General features: G+C 45.4%; 2 protein-coding genes across 3 annotated transcripts in view; both read left to right on the plus strand.

The window, feature by feature from the left end:
* LOC143416842 (protein NLRC3-like) overlaps positions 1 to 22,928 on the plus strand; it is a 129,664-nt gene that overhangs the window by 102,605 nt on the left and 4,131 nt on the right. The window lies entirely within an intron of this gene.
* Positions 1,048 to 7,780, plus strand: LOC143414168 (protein NLRC3-like). Its single transcript, XM_076877912.1, has 3 exons — positions 1,048 to 1,126; positions 2,824 to 4,675; positions 7,600 to 7,780. Exons 1-3 carry the CDS (start codon positions 1,048 to 1,050, stop codon positions 7,778 to 7,780), a joined length of 2,112 nt encoding a protein of 703 aa, XP_076734027.1.

Here is a 22,928-nt window from a genome sequence, read left to right on the forward strand (position 1 = left end):
TTATGAAGGTTTATGGATTCTTGTTCTTACTTTGGTTAAACTGAGCAATACATTTTCCATCTAACATTTAAAGTAAATTTCCAGGTGAATAAAAGATCTGCAGCTGCAGCCTCTGTGATGTTTCACAGTCTGAAAGTAACAAATTCAACCAGAGTTCAAACAAAGGCTTAATATACGTGTGTGTTTGATATAATGCCAACAAGTACAAATAGGTGTTCTTACAGGTCTTAATCACAGAGGTCTGATAAGTCTGGTGACTTTCACACTCAGCAGTTTTGCTGCCTTTTATTTTATATTGGCCTTTTTAAAGCCCTTCAAAGTCTCCCACATTCATACAGAGCTTTTAACACCAAACTCCTTTACAGTCCTTCTCCTCTCACACACGATCACACGACTGATTTGTCTGCAGCAGCTGTGTTACTGCTAGTATTTTATTATGTGTGTAATCTCCTCATATTGTTCCTGTGGTTTAGTTTGACGTCCTTCTGCAAACTCAGCTGCTCTGTTGCTGATACACGTCTCCATGAATATGATTGATCAGATGCTGCCAACACCATGTGTTTCATGTGAGCGCTCAGCTGAAACCCTGGGTTGACTTATCGAGTTAATAACAAGCTTCACGTGACTGTGAATGCTAAAGTGAATCAGATAAAGGAAAGAGACCCTGCTAATGTTGGACTCACTTCTTAGTGTAGATCCCAGGAGGAAGTTCAACATAGCCATTCTTTGTGCTAGCTCGACCAAACCTGAGAGCACAGTGCAGGATAATGATCATCATCTGTCTCTGTCAAGGACATTTAAAATCCACAAATAAGAAACATAATTATATTTGATCATTAAAAATCTCTTTTCACTTAAAAAAGCATGAGCACACTGGTGGATTACAGAAACATGAAAACTCGTTAACAGTAAAGTTAATTTAGGCGTAAACAAAGTGTCAAACATACTGAAGTAGAAGGACTGATGTTTGTGTTAACCCTCACATGGGCTGTACAACATTATATAGGGAGACAAAAACAGAGATTATCGTAGCCATCGCTCTCTCGCATGGACGTGGCAGTCTTGCTGTCTGCTGCGAATCCTCCCCGTACCTCCGTGACCTCGTCTGGTATCTGCTCCCTCCTCTGTAAGAGACAGTAAAGGAAAACACGTCTCTGCCTAGTCTTGAAAATCTAATCTTATCATCCATTGTTCTTCTAGGGCCTCTTCTTCTTGTGGCCTCAGCTAACTGCTAATATTTAAATGGCTAATATTAACATGTGTGCCAGCCAGGTTAACATTTATGATGAACTATGATTAATTAACTGATGTTGAAACTGGAGCTTTACTGACCTCTGAAATTCCTCCTAAAGTGTTATTCAGTGTTGTGACAGTCAGCTGCTTCAGCTGCTGCTGGGATGGGCTGTGGCAAAGAGAACAGAGAAAATCCAAATCAGAGTTTTTCTCTGAATTAAAAGCAAGGAAACAACAATATATTCTACATGGTGAAACTGATGGTTTATGGTGTTTGGGTCTGTTTTTCTGTATTTATGCAGATAAAGTGTAAACTCAGATGAATTATACCATCAAATGTTAAAGGAAAATATCAGGATGAGTGTCTGTGAGCTGAGAAGGACGTGAAGCGAGCAGTTTATCCCAGAGCTGAAGCTGCTCTGTGTGCAGAGATGAGCTCAGATTCCTGCTGTGATTGATCAACAGTCACAGAAATGTAGACTTGTAGTTATTACTGCAGTATGGTCACAGCAGATACTGATAAACATGTATTATGAGGATGGATGATCAAGTTTCTCACTCTCTCCTTTAAATCTCAGTTTTTTCTTCTTCACAGTTTATCTGTTAATTTATTAATGAATAACACTGAAAGAGTTTCTGTTATATTTCCCCTTGAACATCAGCTTATTAGGGCGGCATTAGGAAATAGCCCCCCTCCAAAGAATGAATAAATGAATGATGATAATAATAAAATGATTAAAAAGCAGAGCTCAGAGTGGTAGAATGGTCAAACATGGATCCACGGGTGGTTCAACTGCATTTGGTGACGTGACCAAAGTAAATCTTTCAAATAATCCCACCATCAACGGGATGTTGTCTCCTTTACTACGGTTACTTTACTTGGTCACCGTGTGAATTTCTTTGAAATGAACCAAATTCTTTTATTTGTTGGTTGTTGCATATTTAACCTCTACAGTCAGGAAAGGAGGAGATGAGGCCTCAACAATGTTGGGTTGTAGCTGTGGTTCAGGTTAGAGTGAGTGTCCATGGAATAAATGTAAGTCAGTGAACTGGAAACATGACTGTGTTCAAACTTTTTCTTCCTTTTTATAATGAGTCTAATCAAAGGTGGACAGAAGTATCTCCACTTTGACTTTTCTGTGTCACCATCAGAGCTTCTGCACAGTGTTGTCAAATCTGGATGTTTGTCACTAACAGTCACTGATTGTAGTGATAAAGAAATGTGTTCACAGAGGGAGGAAGAGGAAGAGGAGTGGTGTTTGTGAGGAGGAGCAGCTGTCCTGCTGTGCTTTGTGTCAGGACGTCCTGAAGGATCCAGTCTCTACCAGCTGTGGACACTGGTTCTGCAAACAGTGCATTTCCTCATACTGGGACCAGTCTGCTTCATCAGGAGACTCCTCCTGTCCCCAGTGTGGAGAAAGATCCAGAAGCAGAGCTGGACTGCAGACAGCCAGTCAGAGCAGCTGTGTACAAAGTAAGACTGAACATCTGTCTGCTGATGGACTCATTTCTGAAAACTGGACTTCTTGTGTTGTTCAGACATTGAAGAGTTTTCTTTCTCTTTAGTCTCATTGTTTTTCTTTCTTTCAGCAGATGTTGGTCTGCAGGAGGTTTTAGATGAACATAAGATCAGTCTGAGAAGGAGATGTGAACGTGTGACTGAAGGAAGTGATGAAACAGGAAGTAGAACCCTCCTCAACACCATCTACACTGAGCTCTACATCACAGAGGGAAAGAGTGAAGAGGTTCATACCCAACATGAGGTGAGGCAGCTGGAGACAGCTTTCAAGATGGACGCCCTCCATGACGCTCCAATCAGGTGCCAGGACATCTTTAAAGCCTTACCTGACCAACAGAGACCTATCAGAGTGGTTCTGACCAACGGCGTGGCTGGTGTTGGAAAAACCTTCTCAGTGCAGAAGTTCACTCTGGACTGGGCAGAGGGCTTGGAGAACCAACATGTCAGTGTGGTGGTTCTGCTTTCATTCAGGGAGCTGAACCTGATCAGAGATGAGCAGTACAGTCTTCTGGAGCTGCTCCATGTTTTCCATCCAACATTACAGAAGGTCACAGCAGAGAAGCTGGCTGTCTCTCAGCTTTTGTTCATCTTTGACGGCCTGGATGAAAGCAGACTTTCATTGGATTTCACCAACAGGAAGCTGCTGTCTGATGTCACACAGAAGTCATCAGTCAGCCAGCTGCTGACAAACCTCATCCAGGGGAATCTGCTTCCCTCGGCTCTCGTCTGGATAACTTCCCGACCCGCAGCAGCCAATCAGATCCCTCCTACATGTGTTGACAGGCTAACAGAAGTACGAGGCTTCACTGACGCCCAGAAGGAGGAGTACTTCAGGAGGAGATTCAGTGATGAAGAGCTGTCCAGCAGAATCATCTCCCACATGAAGACATCCAGGAGCCTCCACATCATGTGTAGTATCCCAGTCTTCTGCTGGATCACTGCTACAGTTCTGGAGCACATGTTGACTACAGAGCAGAGAGGAGAACTGCCCAAGACCCTGACTGACATGTACTCACACTTCCTGCTGGTTCAGACAAAGAAGAAGAAGAACAAGTACCATGAGGGACATGAGACGAGTCCACAGGAGCTGACGGAGGCTGACAGGGAAGTTCTTCTGAAGCTGGGGAGGCTGGCGTTTGAACATCTGGAGAAAGGAAACATCATGTTCTACCAAGAAGACCTGGAGCAGTGTGGTCTGAATGTGACAGAGGCCTCGGTGTACTCAGGAGTTTGTACAGAGATCTTCAAAAGAGAGTGTGTGATCTTCCAGAAACCAGTCTACTGCTTTGTTCATCTGAGCATTCAGGAGTTTCTGGCTGCTGTCTACATGTTCCACTGTCACACCAACAGGAAGACAAAGGTGCTGAAGAACTTTTTGGGAGATTTTTGTTATGATTCTGACTTTGATTTTGACTATCATGATTATACTAATTTGCTTCGGTTTCCCCACATTAAACCATCTCTGGATGATTTCCTGAGCAGAGCCATTAAGAAATCCCTCCAGAGTAAAAATGGCCACCTGGACCTGTTTGTTCGCTTCCTTCATGGCCTCTGTCTGGAGTCCAACCAGAGACTCTTAGTAGGTCTGCTGGGTCAGACAGAGATCAGTCCAGGAACCATCCAGAGAGTCATCAACAACCTGAAGTGGATGAACAGTGATGAAATCTCTCCTGACAGAAGCATCAACATCTTCCACTGTCTGATGGAGATGAACGACCTCTCATTATTTCAGGAGATCCAAGAGTTCCTGAAGTCAGAGAACAGATCAGAGAAGAAACTCTCTGAGATCCAGTGCTCAGCTCTGGCCTTCATGCTGCAGATGTCAGAGGAGGTTCTGGATGAGTTGGACCTGCAGAAGTACAACACATCAGTGCTGGGACGACAGAGACTGATTCCAGCTGTGAGGAGCTGCAGAAAGGCTGGGTGAGTCCAGATGTGATCATTAACATCATTGATCAGTGTAGCTTAGTAGTTTAATGTCGAAAATAAAATCAGATTGTAACCACAAAGTGTTTGTGTCCGTACGCTGCAACCTTCCACACCATTCCTTTATTGTACAGACTCAGCAGCAGCTCCATGGATCCCAAATCCAAGAGTGGAGAACAGATTTGAAGTGTGTCACATCCATGCAGTCACAGCTGTTTCCACCATGTTTCCACTGATATTAATCCTGTTCAATGACACGTTTCAAATCAGTGAATATGTTCTTTAGGACGTCCACTGACATTTAGTATTTAGTATTTATTTATTTATTGTCATTGTCAAGAACAATGAAATTGCGTTTGGGGCTTCCATACAACCCCAAAAAAAAGAAGAAAATAATAAATACCCCTTAAAACCCAAGTGTACATATTTAACCCAGTGTGACTCCAATGCAATAAGACAATCCTTAGCAATAATGTTCGTAGAAATTCAGACAAAGACCTGAGAAACATGACAAAATACAACAATGCAACCCATTCAATATTATTGTACTGTGAGATATGATATCAGATATGATAGTTATCTATTTAAGAAAGAGGGGGGGGGGGGGCAGGAGGGGGAAGAGAATAAAGATATGATGCACCAATGCAGACCAGTTCATTGCTATTAAGAAGTTGGATATGGTTATTGTCCGTGAGAGGGGGGCAGAGAGTTCAGGAGCCTCACAGCCTGTGGATACAGGCTGTTGGCCAGTCTGGATGTTCTGGCCTGTATAGACCTGTACCTTCTCCCTGAGGGCAGCAGATGGAAAAGGTGGCGCGCAGGGTGATGTTGGTCCCGCAGGATACTGTGCACCCTCCTCAGACAGCGAGTGGGGAAGATATTACTGATCTCTGGCAGACTTGTTCCAATAATTCTGCCAGCTTCTTTCACCACCCGCTGGAGTGCTTGCTGATCGGCCTTGGTGCAGCTGGGGAACCACACTAGAAATCCATACGTCAGAACGCTGCTGATGGCACAGTTGTAGAAGTTCAACATCAGAGATCTGGGAATGTGTGCGCTCCGCAGTCTCCTCAGGTAGTAGAGGCGCTGTTGGGCCTTCCGTACAACTGAGGTGATATGGTTGCCCCAGGACAGGTCCTCGGTCACAGTTACCCCCAAGAATTTAAAACTGCTCACCCTCTCCACCGCCTCACTGCCAATGAAGAGAGGCAGATGGTTGTTATGACCCCTCTTCCGGAAATCTACAATGATCTCCTTGGTCTTTTTGGTGTTTAAGACCAAGTTATTGTCGTGGCACCATGACTCTAGTTGTTGCACCTCTGTCCTATAGTTTGTCTCATCATTGTTGGATATAAGTCCGAGCACTGTAGTGTCATCTGAGCATGTTTAAGTGTCCTGCTGGAAATCACTCAAATCATCCATGAAATCCATGAAAAATCCTTTTAGTGTTTCTAACTTCACCCTCTGTCCTCTCTCTCTCTCTCCATCCTCCTCACTGCTTCTTTCACTGATAATCACACAAACATCGTATTCAGCTACAAAATAACACAATAATATCATCTGATGATCATTATTATAAGAGCAGGATCCATATTTGATATCAGAGTAACACACTGCTTGGTTATGTGCAGTCATCATCAGTGACTGTGGGTCAAACAGAAGCTCTCTGATTGGTTGCTGACCTTGGTCACCTGTCCACTCTCACCTGTTTGTGTTTGCTCTCTCTTTGCTGTCTCCATCCTCTCTCTCCTTTCTCTCCCTCTCTGTCTTTGTACGTCACTCAGGTCCAATGGAAACAGTGACATTTACAAACCAATCAAAGACAAACTGATCCATGTCAGGTTATAACAATATTCAAAGTGAATACAGGCTGCTGCTGGACACAGACAGGTAACATCATTTTGACTTGCTGTCACCTGGATCTGGACTCATAAACACTGAAGCCCTGAACAGGAATACAAATCATTTTCTGCCAACTAGCGACACACCAGCAGATAATGGCTCAGAAAGCTCAAATGAGCCAATCATTTCTGTGTTTAGTTCCCCTGAAATCAGATCTGATATCAGCAGCTCTGAGTTCATTCATCATTATTGTCCAGTGATGAGATTTCTGCTCCGTTTGGTAACAGTCAGCAGGTTTTTCCTGCGTGTGGACGTGAACAGTCGTACCTGACAGCAGGTAGCAAACAGAGATCATCTTTCCAGCTGGAACTCTTCACTGAGCTGAACTCATTCAAAATGTTCTGGAGTCAAAACAGGAAGCAGTCCAAATGTGTGTCTTCACTCTGACTCTGGATCAGATCTTAGTGACAGACTGTGGACATTGGGGCGATCGTGGCTCAAGAGTTGGGAGCTCGCCTTGTAATCGGAAGGTTGCCGGTTCGAGCCCTGGCTTGGATAGTCTCGGTCTTTGTGTCCTTGGGCAAGACACTTCACCAATTGCCTACTGGTGGTGGTCAGAGGGCCCGGTGGCGCCAGTGTCCGGCAGCCTCGCCTCTGTCAGTGCGCCCCAGGGTGGCTGTGGCTACAATGTAGCTTGCCATCACCAGTGTGTGAATGTGTGTGTGAATTCACTGGATGACTGGATATGTAAAGCGCTTTGGGGTTCTTAGGGACTAGTAAAGCGCTATATAAATACAGTTAATAAAAAAATTATGGAAGCCTAAATGTGACACCATCTTCCTCCTTCATCTGCAGATTAAAGCCAAACAAAGATTCTCATTAAAAGTCTTCAGGTCTGAGAGAGACTCAATCGTTGTGTCATGTCAAACACAGTAAGAGGAGCTGAAGCACAGATGTGAAGAGCAGATTCATCAGATTATGACCTCACTCTGTTTTGTCTTCATATACATTCAGTCTGTGTTTATAATGCAGATTTTCTGCTTTTATAATAACACATTTTATATTTTCTATCATCACAGACTGACTCAGTGTCGACTCTCAGAGTCTCACTGTGAAGTTGTGGCCTCAGCTCTGAAGTCCAACCCCTCCCATCTGACAGAGCTGGACATGAGTAACAACAACAACCTGCAGGATTCAGCAGTGAAGCTTCTGTGTGCTGGACTGGAGAGTCCAAACTGTCGACTGGAGACTCTGAGGTGAGTTCACTGACTGCGGCTGTTGTAGTTTTTCTATATTTCAGGTCTTTGATGTTTGAAACTTTCTTTAGTTCCGAAATGTTCAGGATGTGTCTGAAGACAAATGTGAAGAAGTTTGAGTGCTTTCAGAAATGTTGTCTTTCCAAACGACTGAACAACAGTTTTTCCTTTTGGCTCCAAACAGAAGTGACAGACTTGAGCAGGGTTCATTTAAAGGCTGACAGAAGTGGAGTGGTGATGGGGAGATGTTTGACAGGACAGTGTTTCAGCCTCCACAGGTTCATGTTGTGCTCCATCAGTCAGTGAAGATGAAGTCAGTGCTGATGAGGCTGTAGAGTGTGTGAGGGATGTGAATGAGGATGATGAAGATCTGATGATAGCAGATAAAAACAGGCTGCAGAGACTTTGAGCCATACAGGGCACACAGTGTGTGTACAGAACAGCTGAAATCATTATGGAGGCCTCACTGGGATATGGAAGCATCACAGTACAGCTTCAGTGAAGCATTAAAGTCTCTGATATGAGATGAGAAATGAAGCAGCCAGAGCTTTTTCATGAGTGGAAATCCACTGTGACTGTGAGCTGCTGCTACAGCCTCCAGATTAGCCAGCAGCTCATCCTGCTCAACATTTCCTCACCAACTTTAATGGAAGTGTGATGTTTTCAGCTGGAGTGATGGTCAGGGTGGCCTCCCTCTCCTCTTCTTCTCCTCTTCCTCTTTCATTTGTAAAGCCACTTCTGCTGCTTTCATTCATTTGGAAGTCCTGTAGCTGAGTTTGGGAGAGACTAACAGCCTCGGCAGCAGAGGGGAGAAAGGCTGTAACACCACCACTTTACTCTGTTCTACCTGTCACATCATTTTATCAGGAAACAAATATGCTCATGTTTTTCCTATGTTTGTCTTGAAGATGTAAGAAGATCACATGGTGCTTTTTATTATTGTGTTGGTTTGTTTCCTGTCTCTTGGATGGAGCCCAGCTGTGCGTGGCCCCTGGGCCTGTGGTCAGAGTGTGTGCTGGATAATCCGGCCCAGGATGAGGCCAAACTGACATGGGATGAAATGTCTGTCACATAATTGAGCTTAGTGTAGTTTCATTTCTGCACAATTTAAAAACAACCAAAACTTTGTTCTGTCTTTTCTATGATATACTGTAGACTTTCTTTGATACTGTGTCCAAAAGGAGCAGCTTTTACTTTGAAGGGGAGGCGTCCCTGTTTCCTCTTCAGGTTGGATGATGGAAGCAAATGAGTGTGTGATGTTCTTTCAGTGTTGCACTTTGTAGACGCTCCCTGAGCACTGGTCTCACAGCCAGCTGCACATAGAGACCAGTGTTGTTAGTCCAGGTCAGAAGATGACTTGTTGGAATGAAAATGAGCTTGTAGTTTGTCTGCTTTAATAATGTGACTGGAAAAAGGTGTTGGACTTCAAATATGTCCATTTCTTTCACACTTCACCTTTAAAAGTGAAGCCTTGTGGTTCCTGGAAGGAAAAACACGACTTTTTCAAGTCTTTGTCCTGTTTTTATGAGAAATGTACGACTTTACTGTGAAACATTCAGAGTTTTTTTCTCTTGTTGTGTTTGTTTGAAGCTGCTTCCTGTTGGCTTCAGCTGTTTGGAGTTTCCATTTTCTAAACTTCTACATTCTGAACCTTCTTCAGCTCTGAACAGATGATGAAACACTGAATGATTTCAAGCTCACACTTTGTCTAATAAACTTACATCTTTCATTCTTTATACAGATTGATGGACTGTTGTTTGTCAGAGATCAGCTGTGATTATCTGGCAGCAGCACTGAAGTCCAACCCCTCCCATCTGAGAGAGCTGGACCTGAGCTCCAACAACAAGCTGCAGGATTCAGGAGTGAAGCATCTGTGTGGTTTCCTGGAGAGTCCAGGATGTGGACTTGAAACTCTGAGGTCAGTCAGCATGTTTTAGTTGTGCTGAGATGAATATGATGTGAAAGTTGTGCTGACACTAAACTGCAGACATCAGGCTGATATTATACTGATCCACACTGAGGATCTTCATGGTAAAGTCTGTTTTCTTCTTCTCTGGTTTAGTCCATTGACTGCAGCAGAACAATGTTCACATTTCAAACAGTGAGACTCAACGTATGGCCCGCGCCCCACACGCGGCCTGCCCACCTTTCCTGATTCAGAGAGAGGGGACCCTGATTAACTGTGTAGTGTTCTTCCTCACAGTTCTAAGTATCAGACACAACAATGAATAATCCACAGCTGACTGTCTTTAGCAGGTCAAAGGTCACGGCACACAGCAGACAGTGGGAAATATTATAATTCTGATCATTTATCAGCACATATCCATATGTATAAAAACAAAGCTGACACTGTGAGACTTGATCAGAGGTGTGATCATCACAGCAGAGGCCTTTGTGTCAAAGTCACTGAGGATCAAACAGAAACACATGAAGCAGATTTTCCTGTTCTGGCTTTTTATAGCAGATAACCTTCAAAATATTCTGCAGTCCATCAAAAACTGAAGCAAACCATGAATCAACATGTGAACATGAGCTGATGCTGCTGAAGTGAAGCAAAGTTACAGAGGTTTGATTACAGACACAGCTGAGAGTTTGTAATCTGTCATCATTTTAAAAGGTTTACATTTCTTCAGTATTGAACAGCAGAAATGAGGCTTTGTTTTGGGAGGCCGACAGCAGTGAACACAACAGCAGACTGGTGCGTAATAAGCAGTGAATAATGCAGGAAACAGATTTTTGAAGGTAAACTGTTCTTGAAGTACACTGAGAGAGAGAGAGCTGTGCAGGAAGTAAACGTCAAAGTCAGAGAGAATTCATGACGATGTTCATCAAACGTAAAGCGTAGTTTGGATCTTCTTCTGCTGCTGGTTCACTCAGTTTTGGTTGGAGACAGATGAAACCTGCAGCTTCAGGATCTGTGAGCTGTCCACTTTCAGCCCCGACGGCGTGTCCGTGTACGTGCCGTCGAGTGAACGATCCACGCTCTGTGTTTCCATCTTTGTGTGTTTAGCTGCTCTCATTTACTGTTTTATCTGTTTGCTTGTTGTTGAAATACTTTTGGGAGCTTTAACCTGAGATTCTGGCAAAATACATTTATATTAAAAATCGATTCAGGATTGAATGAATCAACATCGCTTTATTCCAATTAAAACCATTTAAATAGGAAAATCCATTTTTTACACCCGCCTCTAATGCTGGGTAATGTCAGCTGGTCCATGTGCAGCTGGCTGTGAGGCTCAGGGAGCGTCTACAAAGTGCAACACTGAAAGAACATCATCCATAAATATTGAGTAATAACTCAAGGTTCAAGGTTCTTTATTTGTCACATGCATAGTTATTGTAGAATATATATATACTGGAAGTGCTGGGTATACAAGTCTGGCCTAAGTCTTCGGTCAGAAAGACTGCAGCAGTCCAGGAGTTTAGTTCACCGTCTTTAATGGAGCTTCACAGAAGATATGCACTGATAATTGTGGCAGGTGCAGTATCGGTGACTATAAGCATGGTTGTCTGGAAACAGAAACAGGTAACACTATAATTATCAGGCTCAAAGACAACCAAGCAACAATCAGAACACATCATCTACTCAGACACAGCAATATTTTACAATGTCCACAAGGGGTCGCCGTAAGACCAGAAGTTGGCTAAATAGCACATATCTTCCCAGTTGCTAGTACTAAGGCAAGCATGTGGCAAGCTAACAACAGTTAAACTAAACAATAAACAACAGAAAAATCCTTTAACCGCGGGATATAATCATTGGGGGAGATTCTGGCCACTGGTATTAACTTAGTGCTAGTTAATTAAATAATTAAATAAACCTACTAATGTGGTAGCAGTGTACTGAAGCATAACTTTAGCTTAAACATACACAAAAAACTATAACTATTATCATACCAGTTAACCTGTCAAAGGCAATAACACTTACAGTCTCATTAACGCACACGGAATCACACAAACTGCGATACAACTGCCATGCTCTGCTGTTGCTTTTCGTCCCTCACTCTCCCTCTGCGTGATGCGCACATGATCACTGGTGCGCTCATTTGGGTGCGCTTGGTTCTTGCCTCTAGACATCCTGAGGCCGAGTCAGCAGGGAATTTGCACAGTTATACAAGTATAACACACAGTGAAATGTAGCCTGACACGCTCCTCGACATGTGCAAAAATTGGGGGGGGGGTGTAGAGGAAGAACATTATATACATATATATATATAAAAACACCCAGCACGCCCCTGCGGGCGGTTTATCCTTCAAGCTCGGGTCCTCTACCAGAGGCCTGGGAGCTTGAGGGTCCTGCGCAGTATCTTAGCTGTTCCCAGGACTGCGCTCTTCTGGACAGAGATCTCCGATGTTATTCCCGGGATCTGCTGGAGCCACTCGCCTAGCTTGGGAGTCACCGCACCTAGTGCTCCGATTACCACGGGGACCACCATTACCTTCACCCTCCACATCCTCTCGAGCTCTTCTCTGAGCCCTTGGTATTTCTCCAGCTTCTCGTGTTCCTTCTTCCTGATATTGCTGTCATTCGGAACCGCTACATCGATCACTACGGCCGTCTTCTTCTGTTTGTCTACCACCACTATGTCCGGTTGGTTAGCCACCACCATTTTGTCCGTCTGTATCTGGAAGTCCCACAGGATCTTAGCTCGGTCATTCTCCACCACCCTTGGGGGCATCTCCCATTTTGACCTCGGGACTTCCAGGTTATACTTGGCACAGATGTTCCTGTACACTATGCCGGCCACTTGGTTATGGCGTTCCATGTATGCCTTGCCTGCTAGCATCTTGCACCCTGCTGTTATGTGCTGGATTGTCTCTGGGGCATCTTTACACAGCCTGCACCTGGGGTCTTGCCTGGTGTGATAGACCCCAGCCTCTATGGATCTTGTGCTCAGAGCTTGTTCTTGTGCTGCCATGATTAGTGCCTCTGTGCTGTCTTTCAGTCCAGCTTTGTCCAGCCACTGGTAGGATTTCTGGATATCAGCCACCTCCTCTATCTACCGGTGGTACATACCGTGCAGGGGCCTGTCCTTCCATGATGGTTCCACGTCTCCCTCCTCTTTCTTGGGTTTCTGCTGCCTGAGGTATTCACTGAGCACTCGGTCAGTTGGGGCCATCTTCCCAATGTATTCTTGGATGTTCGTTGTCTCATCCTGGACTGTGGTGCTGACACTCACCAGTCCCCGGCCCCCTTCCTTCCGCTTAGCGTACAGCCTCAGGGTGCTGGACTTGGGGTGAAACCCTCCATGCATGGTAAGGAGCTTTCTTGTCTTTATGTCAGTGGCTTCTATCTCCTCCTTTGGCCAGCCTATTACCCCAGCAGGGTACCTGATCACGGGCAGGGCGTACGTGTTGATGGCCCGGATCTTGTTCTTACCATTTAGCTGACTCCTCAGGACTTGCCTGACCCTCTGCAGGTACTTGGTGGTTGCAGCCTTTCTAGCGGCCTCTTCATGGTTCCCATTTGCCTGCGGGATCCCCAGGTACTTGTAACTGTCCTCTATGTCTGCAATGTTGCCTTCTGGTAGTTCAATCCCCTCAGTTCTGACTACCTTCCCTCTCTTTGATACCATCCGACTACACTTCTCCAGTCCGAACGACATTCCAATGTCATTGCTGTATAGCCTGGTAGTGTGGATCAGTGAATCGATGTCTCGTTCACCCTTGGCATACAGCTTGATGTCATCCATGTACAGGAGGTGGCTGACAACTGCTCCGTTCCGTAGCCGGTATCCGTAGCCAGTCTTGTTAATGATCTCACTGAGGGGGTTCAGGCCTATGCAGAACAGCAGTGGGGACAGAGCATCTCCTTGGTAGATCCCGCACTTGATGGTGACTTGTGCTATGGGCTTGGAGTTGGCCTCTAGTGTTGTACGCCACATCCCCATTGAGTTCCTGATGAAGGCTCTTAGGGTCCCATTGATCTTGTACAATTCTAGGCATTCCAGTATCCAGCTGTGGGGCATTGAGTCATAGGCCTTCTTGTAATCAATCCAGGCAGTGCACAGGTTGGTCAGTCTGGTCTTGCAGTCTTGGCTGATTGTTCTGTCTACCAGTAGCTGGTGTTTTGCGCCTCTGGTATTCTGGCCAATTCCTTTCTGTGTCCCGCTCATGTATTGACCCATGTGCCTGTTCATCTTAGCCGATATGATGCCTGACAGGAGCTTCCATGTAGTACTGAGGCAGGTTATTGGTCGGTAGTTGGAGGGGACCCGTCCCTTCTTGGGGTCCTTGGGGATCAGGACCGTCCGGCCTTCAGTTAGCCATTCCGGGTGTCTCTCGCTAACTAGCAGCTGGTTCATTTGTGCTGCCAGACGCTCGTGGAGTGCAGTCAGCTTCTTCAGCCAGTAGGCGTGAACCATGTCGGGCCCTGGTGCTGTCCAACTCTTCGTACTGGAGACCCTTTCTTGGATATCTGCCACTGTGATGGTTACTGGACCCTGTTCAGGGAGGTCGCTGTGGTCTGCCCTCAGATCCTCTAGCCACTGAGCATTGCCGTTATGGGTTGCATCCTTCTCCCATATGCTCTTCCAGTATTGCTCCGTCTCCAGCCTTGGTGGTGCTGTTCTCTTATTGTTCCCTTGCCACTGAGAGTACACCTTTGCTGGTTCTGTGGAGAACAGCTGGTTCATTCTCCTGCCTTCTATCTCTCTGGTGTACCTCCTCAAGCGGCTGGCCAAGGCTGTGAGTCTTTGCTTGGCAGTTTCCAAGGCCTCAGGTATGGACAGCTTGCTGTATTTCTTAGGCACCTTATTTGTCGCACCTTGCTGCAACTCCGTTAGTTGGCTAACCTCCCTCCGTGCTACTTTGATCTTGCCCTCTAGCCTCCTTCTCCATGGAGGGTACTGCCCCTTGTCGCTTTTCAACTTGTAGCCAAGCATCTCACTGATCACTGCTGCCGTATTGTAGATCAGCTTGTTAGTGTCGGTAATCGTGGTTGTAGGTATTGCCCGTAGTGCTGCATTAACATCATCTAGCAGACCTTCTGAGGGTACTTCACGTAATCTTGGTAACCGGCTACGGGGGATCCAGGTTTCAAGCTTGGCCATGATCCTATTTTTCAGGTCAGTTCCTCTCGCACTCAACGATCCTTCTCCTATCGCACTTGGGGCTATGTACCCAATCTCGGGTGGGGGTGATGATATCGCCCCCCTGACCTGGCGTCCTGACTCCTCCTTGCCGTAGCATTTGTGTTGTACCTCGTCAATCTCTAGCTGTGAGAGCAGTCCCTTCTTTCGAATGTTGGAACACTGAGCTACTAGTTGTTTCGCCGTCATTGTGGATGTTGGGTATCGAAGAATCCATAGGTCCCTCATCCTATTCATGTAGCCCCTTCCGCCGGGGTTACTTGCGTAGTAGCATTCCAACAACGCCCTGTTTTCGTCTCTTGCCCACCGATGCCTTCTTGTTCCAGTAGCCCACTTTTCATCAGGGTGCCCTGGTTCCTCAACACCTGACGTGGACCTTGTTGATCCGGGCGACGTCGGATCAATGGCACCCAACACCACTGTGTCGTCAGCAAACTTCACTATGGTGTTGGAGCCATGGGTGGCCACACAGTCTGAAGTGTAGAGGGAGTAGAGCAGTGGCGAGAGGACACATCCCTGAGGTGCTCCTGTGTTGATGGTGATGCTGTTGGAGAAGCACCTGCCCACCCTCACCACCTGAGTTCTGCCAGTGAGGAAGTCCAACACCCATGCACACAGACGGCTGTTAAGTCCCAGATCCCTCAGCTTTGTGAACAGTCTGCAGGGCACTATTGTGTTAAATGCTGAACTGTAATTAACAAACAGCATTCGCACATAGTTACCCTGTTTCTTGTCCACATGGCTGAGAGTGGTGTGTAGGACGTGGGCGATGGCATCCTCTGTGGATCTGTTGGATCTGTAGGCGAACTGCAGCGGATCTGTGGTGTCTGGGATGGAGGAGGAGATGATGTTCTTCAGCAGTCTCTCAAACACCTTCATTACTACCGAGGTCAGTGCAACTGGCCAGTAATCGTTCAGGGATGAGGGTTTGCTGTTCTTGGGCACAGGGATGATGGTGGATCTTTTGAAGCATGTGGGGACCACAGACTTCGCCAGGGACTCGTTGAAGATGTAAGTGAACACACCTGCTAGCTGGTCAGCACAGCAGCGCAGTAGACGGCCGGTGATGCCGTCTGGCCCCGCCGCTTTCCTTGTGTTCACTCTCCTCAGTGCCGCTCTGACGTCATGCTCCGCGATGCTGGTCACCGGTCTCTCGCTGATGACGTCACTGTCCTCGGTAGTCATGCGGTAGATAGCATTAGCCGCCTGGCTAACCTCGAAACGGGCGTAGAACCGATTCAGCTCGTTGGTGAATGCAGAGTCGGCGTTGATCGGCGCAGTGTCCCTGGCTTTGTAGTCCGTAATGGTGCGTAGTCCGTGCCACATACTCCGTGTGTCGCCCTGGTGGAAGCGGGACTCCACACGTTCCCGGTACCGGCGTTTGGCATCTCTCACCGCGCGCCGCACGCCGTATGAGGCCGCTTTGTAGGCGCTCATATCGCCAGTGGCGAGACCCGCGTTGTAGGAGGCGGTCCTGGCGTTTACTGCAGTGCGGATCGATCTGTCCATCCACGGTTTCTGGTTTGGGAATGTGGTGACTCTCGCAGTAGGGATAATCTCCTCCGCTAGCATATTGACGAAGCATACTGCTACTTCCGTAAACTCGTCGATGTCGACTGCGCATGCTCTGAACATGTCCCAGTCTACGTCGTTGAGTGCGTCCTGTAGCGTAGCTTCTGATTGGGCAGTCCACCGTTTTACTTCCCTCGTGGTCACGTCTTCCCTCCGTATGCTTTGTTTATACTGGGGAATGAGGAAGATGGCGTTGTGGTCAGACTTCCCAAAAGCCGGGTGTGAGACAGCTTTGTAGCCCTGCTTGTATGGCGTGTAGCAGTGATCCAAAATCCGATCCCCTCTCGTTGGACACGAGACATGCTGGTAAAAGTTTGGCATGACTTGTCTGAGGTTCGCTTTGTTAAAGTCTCCTGCTACAATGAGGGCTGCGCCCGGGTCCTTGTTTTGAAGCGAGCTCAGCACATCATGTAATTCGGACAAAGCCATACCTATGTCCGCTTGGGGTGGGATGTAGACCACCGTGGCGATGACTGAGTTGAACTCACGGGGCAGATAGAAAGGGCGGCACTTAATGCTCAGGAACTCCAGATGTGGCGAGCAGCCGCTGGAGAGAGTAGAAATGCTCCTGGCATCACACCACTTTCTGTTTACCATGAAACACACTCCTCCACCTTTGGTTTTGTTCGACTCTGCCGTTCTGTCCACGCGGAGCACAAAGAATGAATCCGACGGAGTTACGGCCTGGTCCGGCACGGTGGGGGTCAGCCATGTCTCCGTGAAGCACAGAATGTTGCAGTCCCTCATGTCACGTTGGAAGGTGACCCTTGCTCTTAGGTCATCGAGCTTGTTCTCCATGGATTGTACATTGGCCAGTAGGATACTGGGCAGTGGTGCGCGATGCGCCTGCTGTCTCAGTCTGTTCTTAATACCAGCGCGTTTTTGCCGGCGCTTCTTTGTTCTGCGCCTCGGATGAGCGGCCCGTCCTTTGTTGTTCTCTGCGCCGCGTAGAATCTCTGGCGGCCAGGAAGGGTCAGGTTTAAAAGTGTCCAAGATTAGATGTGCAACCTTGGCACCGATGTTTACAAGTGATCCGCTGTCGTATACTATAAGACTAGAGGATTTTGGGATGTAAACCAGAGCAAAAAAAAAAAAAAAACTGGACTCTCATACAGCGAGACTCAAATGCCTTTAAACATCAGCTTATCCTTCTGATCCAAATCCAACACTGAGTTTGTAAAAACATGTTTGTCAATCATTTTGTTTGGTTTCTGAGGAAAATGATTCAATAACTTGCTGCTAATACACAACATTTCATCATATTTCCTCATAAGCCTCTCTCGTCTGACCATTTGATCCCATTTGAATTTGCAATAAAGGATCCACAGAGTTTGGTGACAATAATGACAGTAGATGTTTGTGTGAAAGTGCTGGAAGCAAATGAGTGTGTGATGTTCTTTCAGTGTTGCACTTTGTAGACGCTCCCTGAGCACTGGTCTCACAGCCAGCTGCACATAGAGACCAGTGTTGTTAGTCCAGGTCAAAAGATGACTTGTTGGAATGAAAATGAGCTTGTAGTTTGTCTGCTTTAATAATGTGGCTGGAAAAAGGTGTTGGACTTCAAATATGTCCATTTCTTTCACACTTCACCTTTAAAAGTGAAGCCTTGTGGTTCCTGGAAGGAAAAACACGACTTTTTTAAGTCTGTGTCCTGTTTTTATGATAAATGTACGACTTTAATGTGAAACATTCAGAGTTTTTTCTCTTGTTGTGTTTGTTTGAAGCTGCTTCCTGTTGGCTTCAGCTGTTTGGAGTTTCCATTTTCTAAACTTCTACATTCTGAACCTTCTTCAGCTCTGAACAGATGATGAAACACTGAATGATTTCAAGCTCACACTTTGTCTAATAAACTTACATCTTTCATTCTTTATACAGATTGTGGGGCTGTGGTTTGTCAGAGATCAGCTGTGATTATCTGGCAGCAGCACTGAAGTCCAACCCCTCCCATCTGAGACAGCTGGACCTGAGCAGGAACTACAACCTGCAGGATTCAGGAGTGAAGCATCTGTGTGGTTTCCTGGAGAGTCCAGGATGTGGACTTGAAACTCTGGGGTCAGTCAGCATGTTTTAGTTGTGCTGAGATGAATATGATGTGAAAGTTGTGCTGACACTAAACTGCAGACATCAGGCTGATATTATACTGATCCACACTGAGGATCTTCATGGTAAAGTCTGTTTTCTTCTTCTCTGGTTTAGTCCATTGACTGCAGCAGAACAATGTTCACATTTCAAACAGTGAGACTCAACGTATGGCCCGCGGCCTACACGCGGCCTGCCCACCTTCCCTGATTCAGAGAGAGGGGACCCTGATGAACTGTGTAGTGTTCTTCCTCACAGTTCTAAGTATCAGACACAACAATGAATAATCCACAGCTGACTGTCTTTAGCAGGTCAAAGGTCACGGCACACAGCAGACAGTGGGAAATATTATAACTCTGATCATTTATCAGCACATATCCATATGTATAAAAACAAAGCTGACACTGTGAGACTTGATCAGAGGTGTGATCATCACAGCAGAGGCCTTTGTGTCAAAGTCACTGAGGATCAAACAGAAACACATGAAGCAGATTTTCCTGTTCTGGCTTTTTATAGCAGATAACCTTCAAAATATTCTGCAGTCCATCAAAAACTGAAGCAAACCATGAATCAACATGTGAACATGAGCTGATGCTGCTGAAGGGAAGCAAAGTTACAGAGGTTTGATTACAGACACAGCTGAGAGTTTGTAATCTGTCATCATTTTAAAAGGTTTACATTTCTTCAGTATTGAACAGCAGAAATGAGGCTTTGTTTTGGGAGGCCGACAGCAGTGAACACAACAGCAGACTGGTGCGTAATAAGCAGTGAATAATGCAGGAAACAGATTTTTGAAGGTAAACTGTTCTTGAAGTACACTGAGAGAGAGAGAGAGCTGTGCAGGAAGTAAACGTCAAAGTCAGAGAGAATTCATGACGATGTTCATCAAACGTAAAGCGTAGTTTGGATCTTCTTCTGCTGCTGGTTCACTCAGTTTTGGTTGGAGACAGATGAAACCTGCAGCTTCAGGATCTGTGAGCTGTCCACTTTCAGCCCCGACGGCGTGTCCGTGTACGTGCCGTCGAGTGAACGATCCACGCTCTGTGTTTCCATCTTTGTGTGTTTAGCTGCTCTCATTTACTGTTTTATCTGTTTGCTTGTTGTTGAAATACTTTTGGGAGCTTTAACCTGAGATTCTGGCAAAATACATTTATATTAAAAATCGATTCAGGATTGAATGAATCAACATCGCTTTATTCAAATTAAAACCATTTAAATAGGAAAATCCATTTTTTTACAGCCGCCTCTAATGCTGGGTAATGTCAGCTGGTCCATGTGCAGCTGGCTGTGAGGCTCAGGGAGCGTCTACAAAGTGCAACACTGAAAGAACATCATCCATAAATATTGAGTAATAACCGGACTCTCATACAGCGAGACTCAAATGCCTTTAAACATCAGCTTATCCTGCTGATCCAAGTCCAACACTGAGTTTGTAAAAACGTGTTTGTCAATCATTTTGTTTGGTTTCTGAGGAAAATGATTCAATAACTTGCTGCTAATACACAACATTTCATCATATTTCCTCATAACCCTCTTTTGTCTGACCATTTGATCCCATTTGAATTTGCAATAAAGGATCCACAGAGTTTGGTGACAATAATGACAGTAGATGTTTGTGTGAAAGTGCTGGAAGCAAATGAGTGTGTGATGTTCTTTCAGTGTTGCACTTTGTAGACGCTCCCTGAGCACTGGTCTCACAGCCAGCTGCACATAGAGACCAGTGTTGTTAGTCCAGGTCAGAAGATGACTTGTTGGAATGAAAATGAGCTTGTAGTTTGTCTGCTTTAATAATGTGACTGGAAAAAGGTGTTGGACTTCAAATATGTCCATTTCTTTCACACTTCACCTTTAAAAGTGAAGCCTTGTGGTTCCTGGAAGGAAAAACACGACTTTTTCAAGTCTTTGTCCTGTTTTTATGATAAATGTACGACTTTAATGTGAAACATTCAGAGTTTTTTCTCTTGTTGTGTTTGTTTGAAGCTGCTTCCTGTTGGCTTCAGCTGTTTGGAGTTTCCATTTTCTAAACTTCTACATTCTGAACCTTCTTCAGCTCTGAACAGATGATGAAACACTGAATGATTTCAAGCTCACACTTTGTCTAATAAACTGACGTCTTTCATTCTTTATGCAGATTGAGTGACTGTGGTTTGTCAGAGATCAGCTGTGATTATCTGGCAGCAGCACTGAAGTCCAACCCCTCCCATCTGAGACAGCTGGAGCTGAGCCTGAACAACAAGCTGCAGGATTCAGGAGTGAAGCATCTGTGTGGTTTCCTGGAGAGTCCAGGATGTGGACTTGAAACTCTGAGGTCAGTCAGCATGTTTTAGTTGTGCTGAGATGAATATGATGTGAAAGTTGTGCTGACACTAAACTGCAGACATCAGGCTGATATTATACTGATCCACACTGAGGATCTTCATGGTAAAGTCTGTTTTCTTCTTCTCTGGTTTAGTCCATTGACTGCAGCAGAACAATGTTCACATTTCAAACAGTGAGACTCAACGTATGGCCCGCGGCCCACACGTGGCCTGCCCACCTTTCCTGATTCAGAGAGAGGGGACCCTGATTAACTGTGTAGTGTTCTTCCTCACAGTTCTAAGTATCAGACACAACAATGAATAATCCACAGCTGACTGTCTTTAGCAGGTCAAAGGTCACGGCACACAGCAGACAGTGGGAAATATTATAATTCTGATCATTTATCAGCACATATCCATATGTATAAAAACAAAGCTGACACTGTGAGACTTGATCAGAGGTGTGATCATCACAGCAGAGGCCTTTGTGTCAAAGTCACTGAGGATCAAACAGAAACACATGAAGCAGATTTTCCTGTTCTGGCTTTTTATAGCAGATAACCTTCAAAATATTCTGCAGTCCATCAAAAACTGAAGCAAACCATGAATCAACATGTGAACATGAGCTGATGCTGCTGAAGGGAAGCAAAGTTACAGAGGTTTGATTACAGACACAGCTGAGAGTTTGTAATCTGTCATCATTTTAAAAGGTTTACATTTCTTCAGTATTGAACAGCAGAAATGAGGCTTTGTTTTGGGAGGCCGACAGCAGTGAACACAACAGCAGACTGGTGCGTAATAAGCAGTGAATAATGCAGGAAACAGATTTTTGAAGGTAAACTGTTCTTGAAGTACACTGAGAGAGAGAGAGCTGTGCAGGAAGTAAACGTCAAAGTCAGAGAGAATTCATGACGATGTTCATCAAACGTAAAGCGTAGTTTGGATCTTCTTTTGCTGCTGGTTCAGTCAGTTTTGGTTGGAGACAGATTGTTATGGCCCGTCTAGGCGCGGCCAGACCACAACATAAAGGGTGATCCATCCCCGTCCAACCCCAAGCAGCACGTCACACACTTAATACTTTGTAACTGTGATTTATTTACAATGAGTGCAGTTAAACAAAGGAAGGGAGCATATCATAACTTCAGGGTGAACCTAAGGCCAAAACAAGATACATAAGGTAGCCTATCTCAGGAATAAATACAACTTACCTACGCAAAAGAACTAACTCAAACGACAATCACTTTCCTCCCTGCCTAAAAAAAAACAGGAGAAAACTGATCAAACAAAAAGGCGGTCCACCCCTACATGCTCTTACATTAACCAACATAGTGACACAGTTAACGGTCTGCCGGTTGGGTTGGGCCATAGATGAACGACATGGCAGTCCCTGGCGGTATCTTCTTATCTGCTGCCAGCCATCCACCCTGGATGCACCAATCATGGAGGCGCACCTGCACACTCAAATTTACATATAATTACGACAACAGTCGTAACACTGATGAAACCTGAAGCTTCAGGATTTGTGAGCTGTCCACTTTCAGCCCCGACGGCGTGTCCGTGTACGTGCCGTCGAGTGAACGATCCACGCTCTGTGTTTCCATCTTTGTGTGTTTAGCTGCTCTCATTTACTGTTTTATCCTCTAATGCTGGGTAATGTCAGCTGGTCCATGTGCAGCTGGCTGTGAGGCTCAGGGAGCGTCTACAAAGTGCAACACTGAAGGAACATCATCCATAAATATTGAGTAATAACTGGACTCTCATACAGAGAGACTCAAATGCCTTTAAGCATCAGCTTATCCTGCTGATCCAAGTCCAACACTGAGTTTGTAAAAACGTGTTTGTCAATCATTTTGTTTGGTTTCTGAGGAAAATGATTCAATAACTTGCTGCTAATACACAACATTTCATCATATTTCCTCATAACCCTCTTTTGTCTGACCATTTGATCCCATTTGAATTTGCAATAAAGGATCCACAGAGTTTGGTGACAATAATGACAGTAGATGTTTGTGTGAAAGTGCTGGAAGCAAATGAGTGTGTGATGTTCTTTCAGTGTTGCACTTTGTAGACGCTCCCTGAGCACTGGTCTCACAGCCAGCTGCACATAGAGACC

This window comes from Maylandia zebra, linkage group LG3, assembly GCF_041146795.1.
Source record: "Maylandia zebra isolate NMK-2024a linkage group LG3, Mzebra_GT3a, whole genome shotgun sequence".
In the NCBI taxonomy this organism is placed as follows: domain Eukaryota; kingdom Metazoa; phylum Chordata; class Actinopteri; order Cichliformes; family Cichlidae; genus Maylandia; species Maylandia zebra.

What these genes read in the sequence shown, in the direction of transcription:
- LOC143414168 (XM_076877912.1), top strand. Translation starts at nt 1,048, where the DNA reads ATGGACGTGGCAGTCTTGCTGTCTGCTGCGAATCCTCCCCGTACCTCC. An exon ending in TGGTATCTGCTCCCTCCTCT is followed by an intron (nt 1,127 to 2,823) that starts GTAAGAGACAGT and finishes TCTTTCTTTCAG; the next exon opens with CAGATGTTGGTCTGCAGGAG. An exon ending in AGGAGCTGCAGAAAGGCTGG is followed by an intron (nt 4,676 to 7,599) that starts GTGAGTCCAGAT and finishes CTATCATCACAG; the next exon opens with ACTGACTCAGTGTCGACTCT.